Source organism: Rhipicephalus sanguineus, chromosome 9 (assembly GCF_013339695.2).
Source record: "Rhipicephalus sanguineus isolate Rsan-2018 chromosome 9, BIME_Rsan_1.4, whole genome shotgun sequence".
Taxonomy (NCBI): domain Eukaryota; kingdom Metazoa; phylum Arthropoda; class Arachnida; order Ixodida; family Ixodidae; genus Rhipicephalus; species Rhipicephalus sanguineus.
Window position 1 is genome coordinate 108,956,652 of NC_051184.2, and position 22,285 is coordinate 108,978,936.

General features: G+C 47.4%; 1 protein-coding gene across 1 annotated transcript; it reads left to right on the plus strand.

The window, feature by feature from the left end:
- Positions 1–1,413: 1,413 nt before the first annotated feature.
- LOC119406041 (uncharacterized) lies at positions 1,414–10,456 on the plus strand. Its single transcript, XM_037672890.2, has 6 exons — positions 1,414–1,489; positions 2,504–2,587; positions 6,933–7,175; positions 7,564–7,735; positions 8,461–8,609; positions 9,978–10,456. Exons 1-6 carry the CDS (start codon positions 1,414–1,416, stop codon positions 10,151–10,153), a joined length of 900 nt encoding a protein of 299 aa, XP_037528818.2. The 3' UTR covers positions 10,154–10,456.
- The last annotated feature ends 11,829 nt before the right edge of the window (positions 10,457–22,285 follow it).

Below are 22,285 nucleotides of genomic sequence, written 5' to 3' on the forward strand. Positions count from 1 at the left end.
CTCCCCCCTTAACCTTGAGAGATTAGCATTCAGAAACACTTATATGTGTGAAACAAAGTGTTTCAAGCAGTGAGCTCACGTCGATGTAACAGCACACACTAAATGTTCTTTAAAATTCAATATGTTGCATCACTGAGCAAGTGAACCGCAGGAACGGCAACTGCAATGTCACTCTTCTCCGTTTCTTAGAAATTTTGAGAGTGAATGATATTTTACCCACACCAATTATAAATTTTGTAGTAACTTTAGGACCATAAAAACAATCCATTGAAGCAAATTGGCTTGCAGTAAAATCATGTCATAAGGCCCTTTCGTTAATAAGGCAGTAGCAATAATCAAGGTGTCATAGAAAGTTGTTTAAGCAGTCTTGTGTTTTCAAGCTGAGTCATGTTCTAGTGCTGTTTGCTTCCAAATGATGTGCCAACTAGCTCACCTAGTCACAATGTCACAGAAGATGAGGTAATGAGTAAATACACAAACAAAATATGTCCTACACTGACACAGACTGTGGTAATAAAGAACTTTATATACAGCACAATTTCAACAAATTTGCAGACACACAGGTTATCAACCAATAACATAATCTCTTATACAGACTAAGGAACAAGGTACACCATAAAACATATGTGATGTCACACTAATGGTGAACTTGACCTCAGAAGAAGAGGTATTCTGCAAAAAATAAACTGTGCATCAGCCTTCTGGTATATTAAAATGTTTACAAAGCTGTAATATCACATAAATGCCTCAAGCAGAGCAGCTTAAATTTTCCTCTGTATTTGCTTGTGTGTTTTTTCTACATCCCAACTTTTAATAAAACATATCAATAGTACTGCCAAAATGGAATGTGGGCATTGACCACATTTAAGCACCCTCCACCATAAAGTGGGAAACAATAAAGATTACGCGCTGTAAATAAGTACGACAAGAGATCTCAGTAATTGAATCTAAAAAAAAATGCGTGGTTATAGCATCAGCAATTAAAAATTTCTGAAGTCTGATAGAACTGTCAGACGTGAAATAACATAAAATATAATCATGATGATGCAGTACATATATTGACTGTTACTTGTATAGGGGTAGCTTCCATGCCATCTCCTACGAGGTCTATGATTATTCATGGTCTCACACTAATGAATTTACTCCTGTGTCCAGCTTTTCCAGACGCGCCAAAACCAGCTGCTGAAGGACCTGCCTGAGGATGGTGTAGAGATTGCAGGAGGTGGCCGGTGCGACTCGCCAGGGTACAGTGCAAAGTATTGCACGCATACAGCCCTGGCGACGGAGGTCGGCCAAATCCTGCATTATGAGCAAATAAGGGTAGGAGAGGTGAGCAAGTAAAAGAAGCTAGATATACCCCACTGTAACTATAATTAATTTCATGCAGTCATCAGCGGTACCAAGCACTTTGCAATGGAAAAGGAAGGTCTGGCATGGTGCCTCGAAAAGCTGGAACATTATGGCGTTACCGTGCGGTCCCTAACAACAGGTGAGTTAAAATTTTCTGCAGGAAGTAATAGTTTTCTTTAGACAGTGATAGTAACTTTGCTTAGCTTCTTTCATAACCACCTTTAATGATGCTATAAACATGCACTGGTGGTTCCCACAACCGCCACGTTGTTTCACTTATACCCCATGTCACACGGACAGCCTTAACCGTGGCTTTGCTGACTAAGGTTACGGCTAACCACAGTTAGGGGTAGTTACACGGCAGGCGTAATCGCAGTTAGTATCCTAACCATGGTTATCGCAAACCGAGCTAGGCAAGAATGGTGCGCTTTCACAAACCGAGAAGCTAACAAGATGGCAAGCATGCTGCGCACCAGCCTTGAACCGGAAGTTAATTGGCATATTCGCATTGTTTGAGGATTTTCATGGAACGCAACTCGAGTTGGCGAACAGTCAAGCACAACTTGTAGAAAGCAAGGTTCATCGTAGAACGACCAGCAGAAGTGATTATTCCACCCTCGTGGGCTTAGCGAGAGAATGCAGCCCTGCCGTAACACTTTTCTTGAGGGGAATTACTTTTCGCGTTGTTCGTGTCTAGCCGCATCATAGAGCTACAAGCACTGAATTATGTAGTCGTTAGGTGGAACGATTCAATACACCACCGCGGAGGTGTAGAATGGCTGTGTTGTACCACAAAACTCTCCAAAAGTGTACCCACACTTCTTGCTGAGCATATGATCAGCTTGTGGTTTCATCGTCTTGCTCAACTGAGCTAAGCCTGTGTAACCGCGACAAAACGCATCCGGGTTAACAGTGGTTAATCCTGTAAACTGCAGTTAAGCATAACAAGAGTTAAAGCTGTCCGTGTGGCACATGTATTATTTCACCTTACGGTGTTTTCAGAGTATTTATGTATATGAATTCATGTTCACTTTGTCTGTGATTCTTCCTGGTCCCTCGTCTTTTTTGCGCTGTTAGTAACATTATGGATCACCAACTTGCCCAACGAATCGCTCACTTTAAACTTTCACGCTTCTCTACGTATTTTCAACAGACCGCTACCCAGCCATCCGGACTTACTGCTGCATAAAAAAGCCTGGCATGCCACGTTACTTCGATGTCTGGCACATAAATAAAGGTGTGTAAAGCGCTTCTTCCTTAGGAACCATTGGCACAACCAGAGGGGGGTTCAACTCGCCCACCCCCTAAGAGTTTTTCAATTTTTCATGTGCATAAATACACACAAAACACATGCACGACCATACATAAAGCATAGGCTCCCCACCCCTATGCTCGAAAAAATTTCTGGCTACACTCCTCTTTGAAACAGTTGTGCAGGCTTTTGATATTCAACTGTCTATATGTATTGCATCACAGCAATTACAACATGACTATCTTACTAATGCCACTACAACTAAACATGACCCTTCATTCGCAGCCACATTTAGTTGTTGAAATAGCAGAAATATGTCTTTCTTGAATAAACCCAAGAAATAGGTGACAACACTGGCATCCACCAAATGCTACCACAAAAGTTCAAGGAAATTCACACACACTACTAGGGAGCAATGCTTTGTAGTTGCTGGATAGCAATTTCTCTTCGAAACCTCTCCCACATTGTGCGGGGTTTCATGGAACTGATTTTTCCAATTCAGTTGTCAATTCACGATCGCGCTTCCAACTACAAGCCTTACAGTTTCTCGTTCGGTACATCAACTGCCTTTCTTAAAGGGGTCGGACCTTTGTTTGAACCCCAGAACAGGAGGAATTATTCATAAACCCGGAAGCTTTTCTTTCTCATAAATTCGTAGGGATCACCGGGTAGCTTTGTGCTTCAAATGGCTGTATGCCAATTTTCTCTTTCATAGGTGACAACATATTTACATGGGCTTTGTTTGCTGGTTAAACGAATCTTTAATGCTGACTGTTTCATTTTTTCAAGGAGGATATCATGCAGTGGCTTCTTGTTGTGTGGGCTCTGCTGCAGTAACTCAATTGCACCTTGATTAGGCATACTGATGGGCTAACATACTTCATTCCAACAACTACTGCCTTATTCCATTTATAATGGAATAAGGCAGCAGATGTCTCAAGTAAAGATGGCACACATTACTAATGAGTGCAGTCCTTGTTTTCGTGTGCTTTCATGTTTCATCATGATATCATGCTCAGCACCAGAAAGCCTAAGCAAAATGACTCAATACAAACCTGACATTTCCTAGATAGCATGTGCATAGAATTGAGGTAAAACCATAAAATTTTTGCATAAAAACTGACATCCAGATCAAGAACATAAAACTACGCCTAGGAACAAGACACAGGAAAGAACTGGAAAGGATGAGTGCAGACTAACTAACAACCGATTTATTTGAGCGACACTTCTTTTTCACAACAGCAAATCGCATGCGAAACAGTCGTTCATAGCCGTACATCCTAAGATAACATTGTAACAACCACCAAGAAAGTCAAGCTCTTTTTTGTACAGCTAGCTGTAAAGATGCCAAACAAACACACTTATCAGTCCCATCTCTCATTATATGCAAGACATACAACATGATTTCATGCGGCTTTTTGCCTTTTGCACAGTCGATAATTTCGGTGCGCCTGAAAAGTGGCTTGCATTTTTCATTTTGTTTTATTTCACACAACTGGCAATGTCTAGGCAAGTGCATTGCACTGTGGGGACTGAAAGAGTTACAGTGCTTTTTCAGCGTCCTGGCTGCCCAACATATACTAAACTGCGGCTGAGCGAAATCTCATAGACAACATCCATTTCACGCATCGTGGTTTTGGGACGTTAAACACCAGATATTATATTATTATCCATTTCACAAGGCACATACTCAATTCTGTGAAGGATTCCATGGCTTGCTTTGTTTTAGTTTTGATTGTTCGTTAGTTAGCAGAGATGGGTCACATGTAGGCTTTCAGGTAAAAGTCTGTGTCCAACAATGTGGCACATGTATACGTTCGAGCATCGCACCTGTTCTCAGTGAGATCCGTTTAGCCGAGGTTGACGTGTTGCTCTTACGTATCCTTACTGATGAACGAATTATGCTTGCATTTGGGTAGGTTGATTACTTTCCTATTGTTTTAAATATTAACCCAGATGAGATAACCTAGAAGTGGTTACCAGTGAAGTTTTCTAGTCTTTCAAATCGACAGGGTCCAATTTGAATTTTACAAGGACGGCAAGGACGGTAAGCAAGGACGGCATTCGTCCTGATCCAGACAAGGTATCCGGCACCACCCACAAAACAAGCTCCAGTTACCATCCTCAAACGAACGGGCTGACTGAACGCTTTCATCGTACGCTGTCAGACATGATAGCCATGTATATCCAACCGGATCACAGAACCTGGGACGCAATTTTGCCATTCGTGACTTTCGCGTACAATACCTCCGTACAGCGCACAGCAGGTTACTCGCCATTCTATCTAGTCCATGGTCGTTTGCCCTCATCTTTCCTCGACGTTTCCTTCTTCTCTGCGCCTGTTAAACCATCTCCATCCACCAGTGAAGAATATGTGTCCCGGCTGCTTCATTGCCGCCAGCTGGCTCGCGTCAACACTGAAGCAAGGCAACAGGACAGTAAGCTTGACTATGATGCCTCTCATCGCGCCGTGTCCTTCAGCCCTGGCGATGAAGTGCTGCTTCTTACACCCATTCGAACTCCTGGCTTGTGCGACAAATTTCAACTACGCTTTATTGGCCCCTACACGGTCTTGGAGCAAACGTCTCCCGTCAACTATCGCGTGGCACCCGTTGTTCTCCCAGCGGGCCGCCGCTGCCGGGCTGCAGAGATAGTCCACGTATCACGCATGAAGCCTTTCGCAAGGCGTTCTTCGCTTTAACCCGCGGTCAGGATGACCGCTCTCGCGTGGGGGGGGGGGGGGGAAGTTAGTGTGGGCATTCATTAGACACATCTACCCTCCTCGTACATGGCCATCATCATGGGTGTTCGTCGTCTTCATCTGTAGTGGGAACTCGGCTTGATTGTGATCTGTGCCTCGAGTGTGGTCGCTTCACCGTGCCTTCGGGGCCTAATAAAGGTCGCGCTAACCGTTGCGTCACACTATGAACACCCTGAAAGCTCCTGTTTACAGTTTTTAGAGCTGCAATTCTTTTTCGATCAGAAAAGGCTCTGAAGAGACAAACGCCTTCGGTACAGAACTCGAAGACTTTAATGAGGCAGAAAACTCATCCTTGACCTGCTGGTCAAACAGGTAAGGCAGAACGTGTCTCAAGGAGTGGCACCGCTCGAGAATGCCGCAACTTCTTTCTTGGAAGTTGCAACAGGCTCTTTTGCAGCCCTTTTCATGCCTCTCCAAGCTTTTCAAGGGTGGCGTCGCATCCTTGTGTGTGAGATCCTCCCTTCTCAACTCCCGTACGTACATGGTGCAGTTTAGTTTTACCAGTCAACTAGACAGGCTTCGCTTTGCCATGTTTCCTCTCGCTCTTCTCATGGCTGTCATGGAATCGTTGAGGACCCTTAGCATCAATGCAAAAAAACAAGAGCTCGTGGAAAGCGAGAGGTGGAAGTTTAAGATTCTTTCTTGTGTGCACAAGTTCTCGCACAGCCTAAGAAACTGGGAATGAAATTTTAAATGATCACTTTTCTGTGCGATGTAAGTTGCTCACTAACATCTTTGCTCACTAACAAACAACAACAAAGACTTTCGAATTGAAAGAAAGCAGACTGGAATCGCTCACATAACTAAAGTATGCACCCTGTAAAACCGATATTGTCTGCGAGGTTCCGCTCAGCCATGGTTTAATTTTTTTTGACATACTGGATGGTGCAATAATAAGTCTTCTTTCAAGAGCACAGTAACTCTTAGTTACCAGAGTGCAATGCACCTGCTAAGACATTGCCAATTGTGTGAAACGAAAAATAAGGGAAAAAGCATGCCACTTTTCAGGCATGGCAAGATTATCAACCAGGGAAAAGGCAAAAAGGCAGTGAAATCATTGACGCCTTGCGTACGATAAGATATGGGCCTGATAAGTGTGTTAACAAGGCCAGCACAAAAATAAACTTGACTTTCTTGGCTGTTGAAAAAATATCTTAGAATATACGACTACGAATGACTGTTGCGTATGCGCGTTGCTGTTGTCAAAAAGAGGTGTCACTCCAATGAATTGGTTATTAGTCCGCGCTCGTCCTGTCCATTTCTTTCCTGTGTCTTGTTCCCAAGCATAATTTTACGTTTTTTACCATGTCTTACCAACTAGCCCCCCACCGCACGCTCCTTCAGAACACATATCCCTTCTCCTTACAGCATCAAGTGTGGTATATATTTCCTAAATCTTAAACAATATAAGGAGAATACTGAGAGCTAGAGGATTTTTAGTAAGAGTGTCCAGTAATGCCATAGCTCACACTGCCTTTAGTGTAAGCTTATAGACACTCCGTTGTGATTCACTTCATCTATGGCATGTTCATTTACCTGAATGCATTACAATGATTAAACCTCTTTTAGGAGTGAAAAAGAAGCTCAAAGTGGCAGCCAAAAGTAAAGGATGCGAGTCCATAAAGCCCTGGATTCAGAGCATCACAAATCATCTGTATTGGGTAGCTGCAATGGGCCAGGGTGATGAAGAGCTGACACTGAGCATGTGGAGGAGCTCAGTGAATCTCCTCGGCAACATTCACCATGGGCATGAAAGCCCCTATACAGAATGTCTCCACGGACCACTTGAAGACAGAGACTGGATGTCAAGAGGTGTGTCCTTTTATGTATAGCCACTTCTTCATATTGCACTGTTTTACTCATTTTTCTGCATTCTATCCTGCCACTTGTGACCGGCAACTATCTCCAGAGCTGAACTGCAAAGCGAAATTGATGTTAAAACTCCAGCTTTAGTCGCATATTGTTATTACGGTGAAAGGAGCCATGAAGATCCTTAGCTAACAGTGGTATGGTGCAACTACTTGTACCAACACAAGCTGTTGATGCAGCAAACTCAATGGAACATTTTTCCATAGACTAACAAAAAATTTATATTGTGCTTTGAGCACGGGCAGTGATGTTTATCCTTTTAAAAATTTGTGAGCTCTCTTACACAGTGCGTTGCACACTTACCACGGTTGTACTGCTTTCACGTTGAAAGACTCGCAGGCCTTCAAAAAATTGCGGGGCATCCTGGAGAACCGTAGGCTTTTCGCTGACCTTCGCCACTTGTCTCCCAGAGCCCAAATGTCATCGCTGGAGTCCTTTAACAACATCCTCATCCGGTTTGCTCCGAAATCGGTGGCATATTCTGAAGACGGAATGCAAGCACGGTCAGCTGCAAAAATTATATGAAATATTTTTTGGCATGTACAAGTGTAATAAGTGTAGGCAAATTGTGAAATGCACGAGCATATTTTGCTAAATTAATTTTGCAAGCCATCTTTCAGTTGCACTAACCGCAACATTCGTCCATGTAACTAGAAGCTGAGCACAATCTACTTTAGTATGTTCCTAATTAATTGCATATCTTCAAATTAGTAATAAATTGTCATCAAATAGACACAATGTTTTTTATTAATTGTACGTCTGCACGAACCGAATATGAGAGTATACGCACTGCCCCCTTTCTCCTCTGTCCTGATGCATCCAACACAGAGTGTCAATTCGTTTTAACAACCACATTTCTGAGGCACTCTGGGTTTCAAGAAAACTATCAAATTTAGCTTTTTGCCTGTCCAACAAGTAAATGTGAAATGATCACATGCCAATGCTTTGTTTTCATTTCCAGAACTCTCCGTGTCACTGACCTTTTAGTCCTGTCATTGGTAACGATGTGATGTTCAATTTGCATGCGTATCACTGTTATTTCAGGGCATGCATGAAGAATGCATGATGTTGCAAAGGTTGTGAAGTACTAAAAGGACCACAATTGTCCTTTATTATGATAATGCAAAATGTACGTACATATTGATCACCCACTGCAACCATCAACAGTGAATCAATCAACACAAGTGCGGGTAAAAAAAATGTTTTCAATGCACATCTCATTTTCAAGGACACAGCTGGCTGTACTCCATTTTAATGAAAATGCCTCAAGGGAGCAAGCGAGAACACAAGGAGGACAAAAAAGGTGGAAAGTGAAAATGTCGAAGGCAAGGAAGGGTCACTTCGCTGCTTTTCCAGTCAAAACAGCACCCACCTTTGGTACGCATGGTATTAAGTTCTTTTCTAGCATGAACAGGATTTGGGGACATATGCACGTACCGCCATCTCTCGTCCGTGACTGTGACGGCCTGCCGTAACTGAATGGGAAATAGGCGAAAAAAATTCTATCTCACGAAAAAAAATTGTTGTCAAAAACGACTACCGGTTTTATACTGCAGAGACTTATTTGAACAGTTTGTTAAAACTACAGTGTCGCACCACAAACCGCGTGGCTTCCCGGAGTGTTTAAAATTTGACAATAGGGCCCCATGTGTTTACAATGGGCGGTGTTCAATTCTCCTGGTCCCACACACTTTGCAGTGCAATACTACTGCAATTTTACCAAAACGTTCCAGTAGGTCTCTACTGTATGAAACGTCGAGTCGTTTTTGATTGCTTGCTTTTTTAAAGAGATGATTTTTTCCGCCCATGTCCCATTCAATTATGGCAGGACGCCATTGCTACCGCCAAGAGATGGCGCTACGCAAAAATGTCCCCAAATCCTGGGAATGTTGACTAATGTCACCAACATCTGTTATTGTCACTAACATCCTACGTCTCAACTAGGCACGACCACTCCAAGAAAGTACACGCATAAAGTTGCAACACAAATAGTTTTTCCAGGTCTTTTTTTCCACAAACTGTACGAGATTGGAACCTGTTACCGGAATACTACGTTTCTGTACCTGATAATCATAATTTTTATTCCCGATTGTGTTGACAATAATGTATAATTCTGCTAGTTTTTTTGTTTCAACTTTCTGTTACCTTTGAACATGCTAACCTATTGTCCTTTCACCTTGTGTATCTTGATGTTAACCTTGTTTCATATATTTTTGTTGCTTTTCACTGTAAAACATGTAACATATGATCCTACAGATGTCTCCCCTGCGATAACGCCTTTGAGGCAATGCAGGTATCTTGTAAATAAACAAATAAATTAGTGAGAAGATAAATATATAGCCCATACTGCTCGCCAGAAATGACAAGTGTATCAAGTGTTTTCTGCTCTCGCTTTATCCCTGCCCAGTCTTTTCAATGGTCTGATAGCATAAACTAAGCACTAGGAAGCTGGCAAATGGCTCATAAACACAGGCTAAGTTGTAGTCGTACCTTTTCAACAGAATAGCATTCGAAGCCCAATAAAGGTGGGCACCTGGTGTTGCAATGAGAAATGAGTGAGATAAATTAAACTGGACGTCACATTCCTTCTTTAGGGTATTTTCTCTATAATTTCAAATTGTCACTGGTTGCACGTTGGTACTAAGTAGAAATTTCTGTTCACATTCAGATGCCCTGTGTAATATTTTAAACAAGAGCAAAGCTAGCAGGTTTCCTAACCACGACAATGCCCTTTTCTTATTGCAGCCTATGTCCTACTCCTCCTCCAGGATGTCACTGAACACTGCAATGTCTCAGTGAGACAAAGTATTCGCCAACAAAGCAGCTCACAAGGCCATCACATGACTGATGCTTATGTCGACAGGTCTTCAAAAGAAGAGCTCCTGATGACCCAACGGCACCGATATCGAACACAAAACTAGCTGTTTTTTTTTCAAGAAAGTCGTTTGCTTGTCCAGTAACTACAACATATTGTGAAAGTGTAAGTGGTTTGGTGGTATGAATACAAAATGACATTCTTTGTAAGGGAAGTGTAATGCATACAGGATCAAGCACAGACTCAGCATCCAAGTGAGCTGCTCAGCCAGCTTAGGTTTCTAAGCCAATACGATAATTGGGCAGGTGGGGGGATGTTTTTAAAAATGTAAGAAGAACAAATTTGTGGTACTACTACTAATAATAAAAACTGGCAGCGTGTCTGCGTGCTTCGCTGCAAATGTCGTCTAAAGACGATAGAAGAGGCGCTGCGTGAGATATTGCCACGCCCGCTTCTTCTTTTATTTTGATGTGTTCGAGTTTGACCAGCAAGGACAGTTATCAACGCTCGACGCTGTCCCCGAAGCAGTGTTCGAGAAGCTTCACGATTTTGGGAGATCGTTTTGTTAAGATTGCGCGCCGCACTCGAATGTTCCAGCTTTGTCGAGAGATAACGCCGCCACCAGCGATATTGCTGGAAAGTTCCATAGCGCCTGTATAAAAGCCGACGCGCTTGACCGCTTGTCAGTTGATCGACGGACGACGCCCTGTTCGCCGCTATCATTGTACAGCGTGTATTGCTGTATTGCTAGTTCTCATTTTCCAGCCACAAGTTCGGCCAAATAAACAGTTTCATCCTGCAAACGCCGACTGCTGTCTTCGTCGACGTCACGACCACGTGACATCTGGTGGAGGTGCTGCTTCATGATCCGGACGCCCCGCGGAGCGCTGACCCAAGCCCAAGCCGCGACGAGGACGACGGCAAGGAAGTCCCGGATCGTCGAACAAGCCGCAGACAGAAGGGACTGCAGCCAGAGCACGGGCTCCTTCCCGAAAAACCCAGGCAGCCGCAGATCTCAACATCGACCACAGCGACGATGACCGACCACGTGCAGCCTGCGCCAATCCTTTTTCGCCAGCCCAAGGAGCCGCCAACCTTCCGCGGATCGTCGTTCTAAGACCCGGAAAGCTGGCTCGAAGCCTACGACCGAGTCGCCCTTTTCAATTCCTGGACCAGTGAAGACAAGCTACAGCTTGTCTTCTTCGCCTTGGAGGACGCAGCTAAAACATGGTTCGAGAACCAAGAGCGAACCCTGACAACATGGGACGTTTTTCGCAGCAGGTTCCTGGCAACATTCACCAGCGTTGTCCGCAAGGAGAGGGCCGAGGCTCTGCTCGAAACCCGCGTGCAGCTGCCAAACGAAAACGTGGCACTCTTCACAGAAGAAATGACGAGACTGTTCCGCCACGCAGACCCTGAGATGCCCGAGGAGAAGAAAGTTCGCTTCCTCATGCGAGGAATCAAGCAGGAGCTGTTCGCGGGACTAATCAGAAACCCACCCAAGACCATCCAAGAATTCCTCGGGGAGGCAACAACAATCGAGAAGACGCTCGAGATGCGCACTCGGCAGTACAATCGCCGCGCATTCCAAGACAGCGCAGGAGCTCATGCCCTCGGCTCCGACGACTTGCGCGAAACGATCCGGGCCATCGTGCGAGAGGAGCTGCGCAAGCTCGCACCTTTTGCACAGCCCGAAGTGACGTCGATTGCGGACGTTGTACGCGAGGAAATCCAACAATCACTGGGTGTTCCTCAACCGGCACCGCCGCAGCTGCAAGCAATGAGCTATGCTGCTGCAGCCCGACGCAACGCCCCCCCTCCTCGCCCACGTCAAGACGCCGCGCCGCCCCAGCAGTTCCGCCGCCAGGCACCACCGCCGCCACCACCGACGTCATACCGCCCGCCAGCCGGTCAGCGATACACGCCGAGGAAGACCGACGTTTGGCGCGCCCCCGACCATCGTCCACTCTGCTACCACTGCGGAGAAGCTGGCCACACCTACCGCCGCTGCCAGTATCGACGGATGGGACTGCGCGGGTTCGCCATCGACGCACCGCGTCCACAGCAGGGTGAACGACCACGTGACATCGCCGACTATCTGGCAGGAGCGCAGTGGACCCCCCGAGGACCTTCCCGATCGCCGTCGCCAGGCCGCTACGCCTCTCCCCAACGCCGCCAGTACACTGGCCCCTTCCGGGGCCGGTCGCCTAGCCCGTATCCGGAAAACTAAGGGCAGCAACCGATGGAGGTACGGTTGGTGTACGACGAAACATCGAAGATGCTCCGCCGCCGACGACGACGCCACGACGAAACCTTGAATACCCGACGCGAACCAGACAGAGCCCTGACGACGAAGTCTCGCGGACCGAAGTGGACCTGACAACGCAACGGGGAAGCAGCGGAACAAACCGACGTAGCCGTGACCCGACGCCACGACCTAACTGCAATGCAAGACGACGAACTAGCGACCTCGACGTCCTTATCGACGGCCACAACGTCACAGCTCTCGTCGACACCGGAGCCGACTATTCTGTCATCAGTGGACCGTTCGCGGCGAAGCTGAAGAAAGTTAGGACAGCCTGGGAAGGCCCCGAAATACGGACAGCTGGAGGTCATCTAGTAACACCAGAGGGAATCTGCACAGCGAGACTCACCATTAACAACCGGATTTATCCCGCGAACTTCGTAGTCCTGCAGCGTTGCTCGAGAGAGGTCATTCTTGGTATGGACTTCTTAAGCCTTCATGGTGCAGTCATCGATCTGAGATCCAAGTCGATAACACTATCCACAGAAAATGCACTACCGCCGTACACGCCACCAGAAAAACACGCCTGGAATGTTCTGGAAGACCAGGTCACCATTCCCCCTCTCTCCAGCGTCATCATATCCGTCGGCACTCAGAAATCAGCAGACCTGGAAGGCGTCGTCGAGGGCGATCAGCACCTGCTTCTGAACCGTCAGATTTGCGTCGCAAGAGGCATAGCCAAGCTGCGCGATGGCAAAGGAAAGGTAGTGCTGACAAACTTCAGCCACGAATATAGGCACCTAAACATTGGTACGACGGTCGCCTACATCGACGAATTCGTAGAGGCCAGCAATGCTTTCGCCTTCTTCGATGCTACTGAACCTGCTTCGAAGGATCGAGATCCCCAAACAGATTTCGACGTCAACCCGAGCCTCCCGAAGCACAAGCAAGACCAGCTTCAAGCCCTGCTCCTGCAATTCAAGGACTGCTTTTCGTCGTCGTCAAGAATTCGACAGACCCCAGTCGCGAAACATCGCATCATAACAGAAGAAGGTGCCCGACCAATCCGACAGAGCCCGTACCGAGTTTCGACGCGAGAACGCGAGGCTGTTAAGAAACAGGCCGACGAAATGCTACGCGACGACATCATCCAGCCGTCGAAGAGTGCTAGTGAAGAAGAAGGATGGGACTCTACGTTTTTGCGTCGATTATCGTCGCCTGAACAAAGTCACGAAGAAGGACGTGTATCCCCTTCCCCGGATAGACGACACCCTGGATCGATTACACAACGCAAAGTACCTTTCGTCGATGGACCTGAAGACCGGTTACTGGCAAATAGAAGTTGACGAGAGAGACCGAGAAAAGGCTGCTTTTATAACACCAGACGGCCTGTTCGAGTTCAAGGTCATGCCCTTTGGTCTTTGCTCGGCACCTGCGACTTTTCAACGGGTTATGGATACAGTACTGGCCGGCTTGAAGTGGCAGACGTGTCTCGTGTACTTGGACGACGTCGTTGTGTTTTCCTCAAACTTCGACGAACACCTTCGGCGCCTTGAAGTTGTACTTCAAGCAATCAAGACCTCCGGACTCACCTTGAAGCCTGAAAGGTGCCGCTTCGCGTACGAGGAGCTCTTGTTCTTGGGTCACGTGATCAGCAAGGATGGTGTTCGCCCGGACCCGCGGAACACAGCTGCCATCGCTGACTTCCCGACGCCCACCGACAAGAAGGCCGTACGCCGTTTTCTCGGCTTGTGCGCCTATTACAGACGTTTCGTCAAGGAATTTTCACGGATCGCCGAGCCACTGACGCAACTCACGAAGGCCGACGTCGAATTCAGGTGGGAAACGTCGCAAGTTCAAGCATTTCAAGAACTGAAACGACGCCTGCAGACGCCTCCCATACTTGCGCATTTCGACGAATACGCCGATACGGAAATCCACACCGATGCAAGCAGCGTAGGACTCGGCGCCGTCCTTGTGCAAAAGACTGACGGATTCGAAAGGGTCATCAGTTATGCTAGCCGGTCGCTATCAAAGGCAGAAATCAACTACTCCACAATAGAAAAGGAGTGCCTGGCCATCATCTGGGCTACATCGAAGTTTCGCCCCTACCTCTACGGCCGTCCCTTCAAAGTTGTGAGCGACCACCACGCCTTGTGTTGGCTAGCTAACTTGAAGGACCCTTCAGGTCGCCTCGCACGGTGGAGCCTACGACTTCAAGAATTTGACATAACCGTCGTTTACAAGTCCGGAAGAAAACACTCCGACGCTGACTGCCTGTCCCGCGCCCCCGTCGACCCACCGCCGCAGGACGACATGGAGGATGACTGCTTCTTGGGAACCATAAGTGCCGAAGACTTCGCCGAACGACAGCGAGCGGACCCAGAACTCAGGGGCCTTGTGGAATACCTCGAGGGCAGGACCACCGTTGTTCCCAAGGTATTCACGCGAGGACTGACGTCGTTTTTCTTGCGCAACGGTGTTCTCCTTAAGAAGAACTTCTCGCCGCTTCGAGCCGATTCCCTTCTCGTAGTGCCCTCGACATTGCGACCAGAGGTCCTCCAGGCTCTGCATGACGACCCGACGTCTGGACACCTGGGTGTTGCTCGCACGCTCGCAAGAATACAGGAAAAGTACTACTGGCCGCGCCTTGTCGCCGACGTAACTCGCTACGTCAAGACCTGCCGGGACTGTCAGCGACGCAAGACACCGCCGACTAGGCCAGCCGGACTTCTGCAGACTATCGAGCCACATCGACGGCCGTTCCAGCAAATTGGGATGGACTTACTGGGGCCGTTCCCGACGTCCAGTACCGGAAACAAATGGATCGTCGTAGCTACCGACTACCTCACCCGCTACGCCGAGACAAGGGCCCTACCCAGAGGCAGTGCCGCCGAGGTAGCGAAGTTCTTCGTTGAGAACATCCTCCTGCGTCATGGCGCCCCAGAGGTCCTCATCACCGACAGAGGTACGGCGTTTACTGCTGACCTAACTCAGGCAATACTGAGATACAGCCAAACAAGCCACCGCCGGACCACAGCGTACCACCCACAGACCAATGGCCTCACCGAGCGGCTAAACAAGACCATCGCCGACATGCTGGCTATGTATGTCGACGTCGAACACAAGACGTGGGATGCCATCCTTCCGTATGTGACCTTCGCATACAACACGGCCATGCAAGAAACGACGCAAATGACGCCGTACAAGCTGGTCTACGGAAGGAGCCCGGCAACGACGCTCGACGCAATGCTACCAACCGCCACCGACGAAGACGACCTCGACGTTGCCGCCTATTTGCAACGCGCCGAAGAAGCTCGACAGCTCGCCCGCCTGCGCATCAAGAACCAGCAGAGGGTCGACAGCCGTCACTATAATCTTCGACGACGCCACATGGAGTACCAACCCGGTGACCGTGTGTGGGTCTGGACGCCGATACGCCGGCGTGGGCTCAGTGAAAAACTTCTTCGGCGATACTTCGGGCCATACAAGGTGCTTCGACGTCACGGCGCTCTTGACTACGAGGTCGTCCCGGATGGCATTACGAACTCCCAGCGACGCCGCGCACGACCTCAAGTCGTCCATGTCGTGCGCCTTATGCCGTTTTTTGCGCGTTAGCGAACCTAGGGACTCTACTTTTTCCTTTGTTATTGTAATTTATTTGTGTATGCACTTGTTTTTCCTTTCCATGTTCTGTTGCAAGCATCGGGACGATGCTCTTTCAGAGGGGGGCAATGCCACGCCCGCTTCTTCTTTTATTTTGATGTGTTCGAGTTTGACCAGCAAGGACGGTTATCAACGCTCGACGCTGGCCCCGAAGCAGTGTTCGAGAAGCTTCACGATTTTGGTAGATCGTTTTGTTAAGATTGCGCGCCGCACGCGAATGTTCCAGCTTTGTCGAGAGATAACGCCGCCACCAGCGATATTGCTGGAAAGTTCCATAGCGCCTGTATAAAAGCCGACGCGCTTGACCGCTTGTCAGTTGATCGACGGACGACGCCCTGTTCGCCGCTATCATTGTACAGCGTGTATTGCTGTATTGCTAGTTCTCATTTTCCGGCCACAAGTTCGGCCAAATAAACAGTTTCATCCTGCAAACGCCGACTGCTGTCTTCGTCGACGTCACGACCACGTGACAATATGGACGCCATCTGGCAATACGTCGGGAAACATGAGTGCTGTGTTGCGGGCTGGTAGTGCAGGTGCAGCGGCAGGCGAAGACCGGCGGTGACCAACGCGACCGGTGGGGACGCCGGTCAGCCCGAACACGCTGTTTTGCGCGATGCGCCGAAGGAGAAGACACGTCCGCACTCAACGAGTACTCTCCACAAACTCTCTTATTTACATGTCGCCTGGGTAAAACAGGAATGCCAGAGCGGCGCCCCCTGTCATTCGTACAATGCAATGCTGAACCGAAACCAAAACATAACATGAGCTTGCGCACAGGGCACGGAGGAAGACAAGTTTCAGTGCAGTCGCATTTTCAGCGCAGCTTAAGAAACTAGGGTCTTTAAAATTGCGTATCTATGTATTTTCTATTAAAGGAACACACCACCTAATACTTACCTAATGATGTTGTGCCTCAGATATGCGTAATATTTACTTTTTGATCGACAACGTTCACAAGTATGAACAGCCATACAAGTTCAAGATGGGTGGGCGGTAAGCAAGTGGTTCAACTTTGGCCGGGTGGCTGAATCGGATGACGTGCCGATAAACAGAAAGACAGACCAAAATTTCTGCGTTTAGGTTTCCCAAGGAAGACTATCGTTTTTAATAATGTCAGGGCTTTTATGTGCTAAAACCACAATATAATTATGAGGCACGCCGTGCTGGAGGGCTCTGGAAAATTTACTACCTGGGGTTCTTTAACGTGCACAGAAATTTAAGTACACGTGCTGCTAGCATTTCACCTACATCGAAATGAGACTGCAGCTGCCAGGGTTGAAACTACAACTCTTGAGTTAGCAGTCGAGCACCGTAATTATTGTACCACCACGGCATCTCTGTTTTGTAGTTCGGCTGTCATGAGCATGTCCAAAGGCTGACTGGCAAGGGAGATTAGCGAAACTGGGCAGACGAGCGCAAACTTGACCATGTGCGTCAACGTCCACTCGGTACCGCTCACTGATAAATAGGCTTTATGAACGGTTGGTGTAACAGTTTTTAGTAATAACCTTTACCTTCAGACCTGCTATCTCAGATAACTGCTCCTCACGATCAGTCATGCATGTTTAAATGAACATGGATGAGTAAATCATTTCGTGAACTTTCCAATGACAACCTCTTGAGAGTGTCTGTCCTGTCACATCCTCATTTACTCATGCCATCAAACCACTCCTGCCTTTACAAAAGCCGTTTTGTGTTCATTCTAGTTCTGTGTTGGATATGTCAGTACAAAATAAGACATCTAATTGGAAATTTGATATCATACTGCAGCGCAAACTCCTTCATGCATTCTTTAAAAAAAAGAAAAAAACTGGAAGAAAATGTACTGCGTGAGAAAAAGTACAATCCAAGTTCACTAAAATATCACACAGTTAAGCTAGCTAAATATATTTGGGTAATGTTGGCATCATACAAAATGAAAACATTTTCTACTGTACCAGCGAAAGGAAAATCATGGCTGGCTGGGAAAGTGTAGCAATTTACCTTGGCAGCGGTCTGAAGAGAGGGGAAGGAGAAAAGCAGCCAAGAATGTAGCAATAAGACAATGGAGTCATTGTCTGCATGAAAATTTTACAATCCATATCAATCAAGCAACACGTGTATGCTGGTCTCGCAGCTTGTATTTGACGGGTCAAAGCGTCCGCTATCCAGCCATTTAACGGTCGAACATTTATGAACACTTAAACAAAACTAACTTTAATTAGCAGGAATGGTGGTTACATTCCAATTAAAACATTCACAAGCACTCAGTTAGTCCCCGTAAAAAAGCAGTGATGTCGCTCGAGCTGGTGGGGTGAGACTGCTGCTACCTTGCATTTCTTCTTTCATCGGTGGCGTTTCCTCTCTCTCCATGAGCTGACAAAGACAACGCCGAATTGCACTCTGATGGTCGCACGTGTCGAACGTTTAAAGTGGGTAACAAAGGAAGAAGTGTTTGGAGATAAGAAGGGACCCCCCCAGTCGGGACATATGTGGCGAAAGGACACTTTTTCGGCAGCACTTCAAAGACAAACACAGCACATGGCCGCTCTCTTCAAGAGGGGACAGAACACTCCCCGCCTGGTGTCTGCGGTTGTTAGACGCCACTATTGAATAAAGGTGAAAACAAGTGCACCACTTCCGATATCAGTCGGCAGAATGCTTGATTGGGCCATTCCTTGTTATTTTCAGCATTGTTGCAAAGTAGCAAGGTGCGTTGTGCGCCAGCGCTTCCAAAATTGATCAGCCATGTTCTGAACTTGATGCCAGTGTCGTTTGTAGAGATTGGCCGTGTCTATTCCTCCAGTTGTTGTGGATGCGCATCCTTTCTTCTTGAGTTTCTTCGTATTGAGTGGTGGAGCTTCCTGTGCATGACCCTTGATGAACAGCTCTTTCATGAAGTTGACGAAGCGTTCTCTTGTCTCCGGGTTCTTTCGCAACGTGCGTCGCAGCGAGTACAGTCGAGAAAGAGCTTGGTCTCTGTTGTACGGAAGCTGACCTCTCGGCGAGCGGAAAGGCAAAGGGGCGACCCAGTTGTTTGACTTGTCTCGATTTATTTCCCTATCTATTATCTTGAGGAATGCCCTGTCTTCTATGGAGAGGGCATGCTCATTGTCTTCACGTGTTGTCTCGAACAGATTAGCTGCTAGGGTGTCATCTGATGGTGTTACTCATGAGAAATCATTCGGGGCCCGATGTCTATCCGTAGCGCAGAGAACCGGCGCTTCCTTCACGATGAAATGTTTTGTGCATGGGCTGAAGAGAGATGGTCGTCCGTTGTTGAGAACGTGTGTCTTAAACACATTTATAGTGCCTGTTTTGCGTGTACGACCGACGTAAGCGTCTCCGACAATGACCCATCCGAGATCAAGCCTCTGTGCGTACGGAGCGTCAAGCGGCCCGTTTATGGTCTGGCGAACTTTGTGAACTCTGAGTACGTCTCGGCCAAGGAGAAGCAGTATTCTCACCTCCTCTAGAGGCGGAATGTGAGTTGCAATGGCTGACAAATGAGGGTAGTTCCGTGCCGCATCTGGTGTTGGAATTTCTTCCCTGTGGTCAAGAATCTCACCGCACTCGAGAAGAGGTGGGAGGGAAAGCTTGACATCACCCGATACGCTCCGTACGAAGAAGTTGTGAGCGATCCTTCCAACAACTTCAGTGCTGCCGGAGCAAGTACGTAGTGCGTACCTGGTGGGTGTCCCCTCCACACTGAACTTGTCGAGAAGTCCTGGCCTAACCAACGAACGGTTGCTCTGCTCATCGAGTATAGCGTATGCTCTGAGTGTCATTTCAGGCTGAGACAGATGAATCACATCCATGAGGCAGATTTTAGCACATGATCTGTAGCTATCGTTCGCATTTGCTACCTCGGTACGCGTAGATGTGACTCTTCCTTCCGAGTGATGTGCCGAGTTGTCATTACGTTCAACAGGCTTCGGCGACTCTGAGCGCGGAGATGATGGGTGAAGTGCTGTAGCATAGTCACCACTGCTGCATACATGGCACTTCACGACCACCTTGCATTGCCACTGCGTGTGGTTTGTGGATAAACAACATCGCAGGCAGATACCCTGCGCTCTGAGGAAGGTTATCTGCTCTTCCAATGCTATTTCTCGGAAAGCGCGACACCTTTCAAGGGGGTGAGGTCTCTTGTGATGCGGGCACCATTTTTCAAAGCTCTTCGGCACAGGCAGCTCCTTTAGAGTGGTTTCTGGGAAGTGTTCGAAGGTGGGATCCACATTTGTTTTCCTTGCTGATAAGGATGATTTTTGCCGCGGGGTCTTGGTTGTAATTTCTTCTTTTTGTTGTGTGAACAAAGACGACACATTTTGCGGTTGCAAGATGAAACTAGGATCATTTCTCATGCTTGCCTGATCTTGAACAAATTTGGAGAAAACCACAAAAGGTGGGAATGCAGTGTTGTGTTGTTTGTAGTTTGTTCCCACTGACATCCAATTCTCTTGAAGACCGGATGGTAACTTCGAACAATTTTGTTTACACCTCTTGCAGTATCCGAATAGCTAAGGCCGGCGAGGTACGGATCAGTCTTTGCAGCCTCGAGTTCCAGCAGGAGGTCGGCGAGCTCTTGCAACTTCGCATTAACCCGGTACGGTATATTTTTGGAAAGTCTTCCAACCTCTTCAGCAACACATCCTCAATTGCCTCGGGACGTCCGAAGGTGTTGTCAAGCCGTTTCCACACGACATTTAAGCCTTTGAAAAGTCATCGACATGCACAGATTTCAACCTTCGAACGTGACGTGATGATTCAGAACCAAGCCATTTGATAAGAAGGTCGAGCTCTTCCTGTGCAGAAAGCTCTACATCTCTGATGACGCCCTTGAAAGATAACTTCCAAGCACAAAAGTTCTCAGGTCGATCATCAAACTTCGTCAGTCCAGTAGAGACAAGGTCCTTGCGACACAGGAACTTAAGGACGCCGACAAGCTCCAAGCTTGAACTGTTGGGTAGCGGCGTGTACGCAGGCGGCTGCTGATAATCACGCACATCTGTGTGGAGGTTTGTTGCTTCAGCATGCTCCAAGCTCTGGCCTCTTGCGTGCACAACAGTCGCCCGAAGAGACGCAAGCTCGGCATCACGTATGGTTGCTTGCTCAGTGATGTAGCTCGAAACCCATTGTGCTTGGTCTATAGGTGGATGCAGGCGCACACACTCCCTGCCATCCTGTTCTACGGCTGCCTCGAGTGCACTTGCCTGTGCGTCTGCTGCAGCTGCTTCTTTCTTATGCTGTGAGACTTCAAGTTCGACCTCAATTTTTGCCTTCTCTAGGCGCATCGTGGCCTCTTTACGACCAAACTCAGCTCTGGCTTTGATGGCCTCGGCTTGCGCGCGTGCCTGCACAGCGACTAGGCTAATCGAGGAGGAGCCCGATCGTCGTGATCGCGAATAAGCTCTTGAGTGGGCCGATAAAGAGAACTGCGACGCCGTTTCCTGTGTGTTGTCGCGTTCTTGTTGCATCGCCTCACGGTCTGCATCAGGGTGTCGGAACGAAATGTTTTTCGTTTCGGTTTTAGTTTCGTTCCACCGCAAAAAGTTCCCTTCCGTTTCTGTTCCGGAACGAAAAAAAAATGTTCCGTAACGGTTCGTAACGTTTTTTTTATGGAAAAATTTGAAGCTAAAGTAATCATAAAAAAAACATTTGATTTGTGATGTAGTTATTTGCCTTCCTACTAAGAAAGCGAGACAAGGGTAAAACACGTTCTTCAGAGGAGCGGAAGTAACTGTACGATGAATTCCTACCAACTAGCACAAACCAGTATACCCTTCAAAGTCGTAGTATTTATTTTTTCCAAATTCAATCACGATTTTTAGTGGGCTCAGTGCTTTGTGTCAAGGGAGTGAGCACGATCTCAGAAGCAGCACGTCACTGAGTGCACTCTGTGATGTGCGATACCGCTGTTTTGATAAAAAGGTTGTCAGGCCTGCGCGGAATGCGCAGCACAGTCACAGCGAAAGTTGGAAGAGCGGACTTTGCATAGCCCGTTGTAAAGTCTATTGGGGCCACTGATACAAGTACACATGCAGGGTACCCACTGCGCCATAAATCCATCGTAATATTTTTGAAGTACCGAAGTTCCCACTATGTCATTTTTCGTGATTCTTCGGAGAATCGTGGTAGCCGCTACACATCTGTAAGACATTATGTGCGCTTTGTGTTGTGGCTGATGACGATGAATTATGGCTGAGCACTTTGCAGTGGGTGGGAAGCATTGCGAAATTAGCATTGTGTGATGGTTGGTTGTCAATTTACTCTTCTTCCACGCTGTATTACATATGTTAACACGATTCCTTGCCCGACATGACGCCTGTATAGAGTATTTTTACG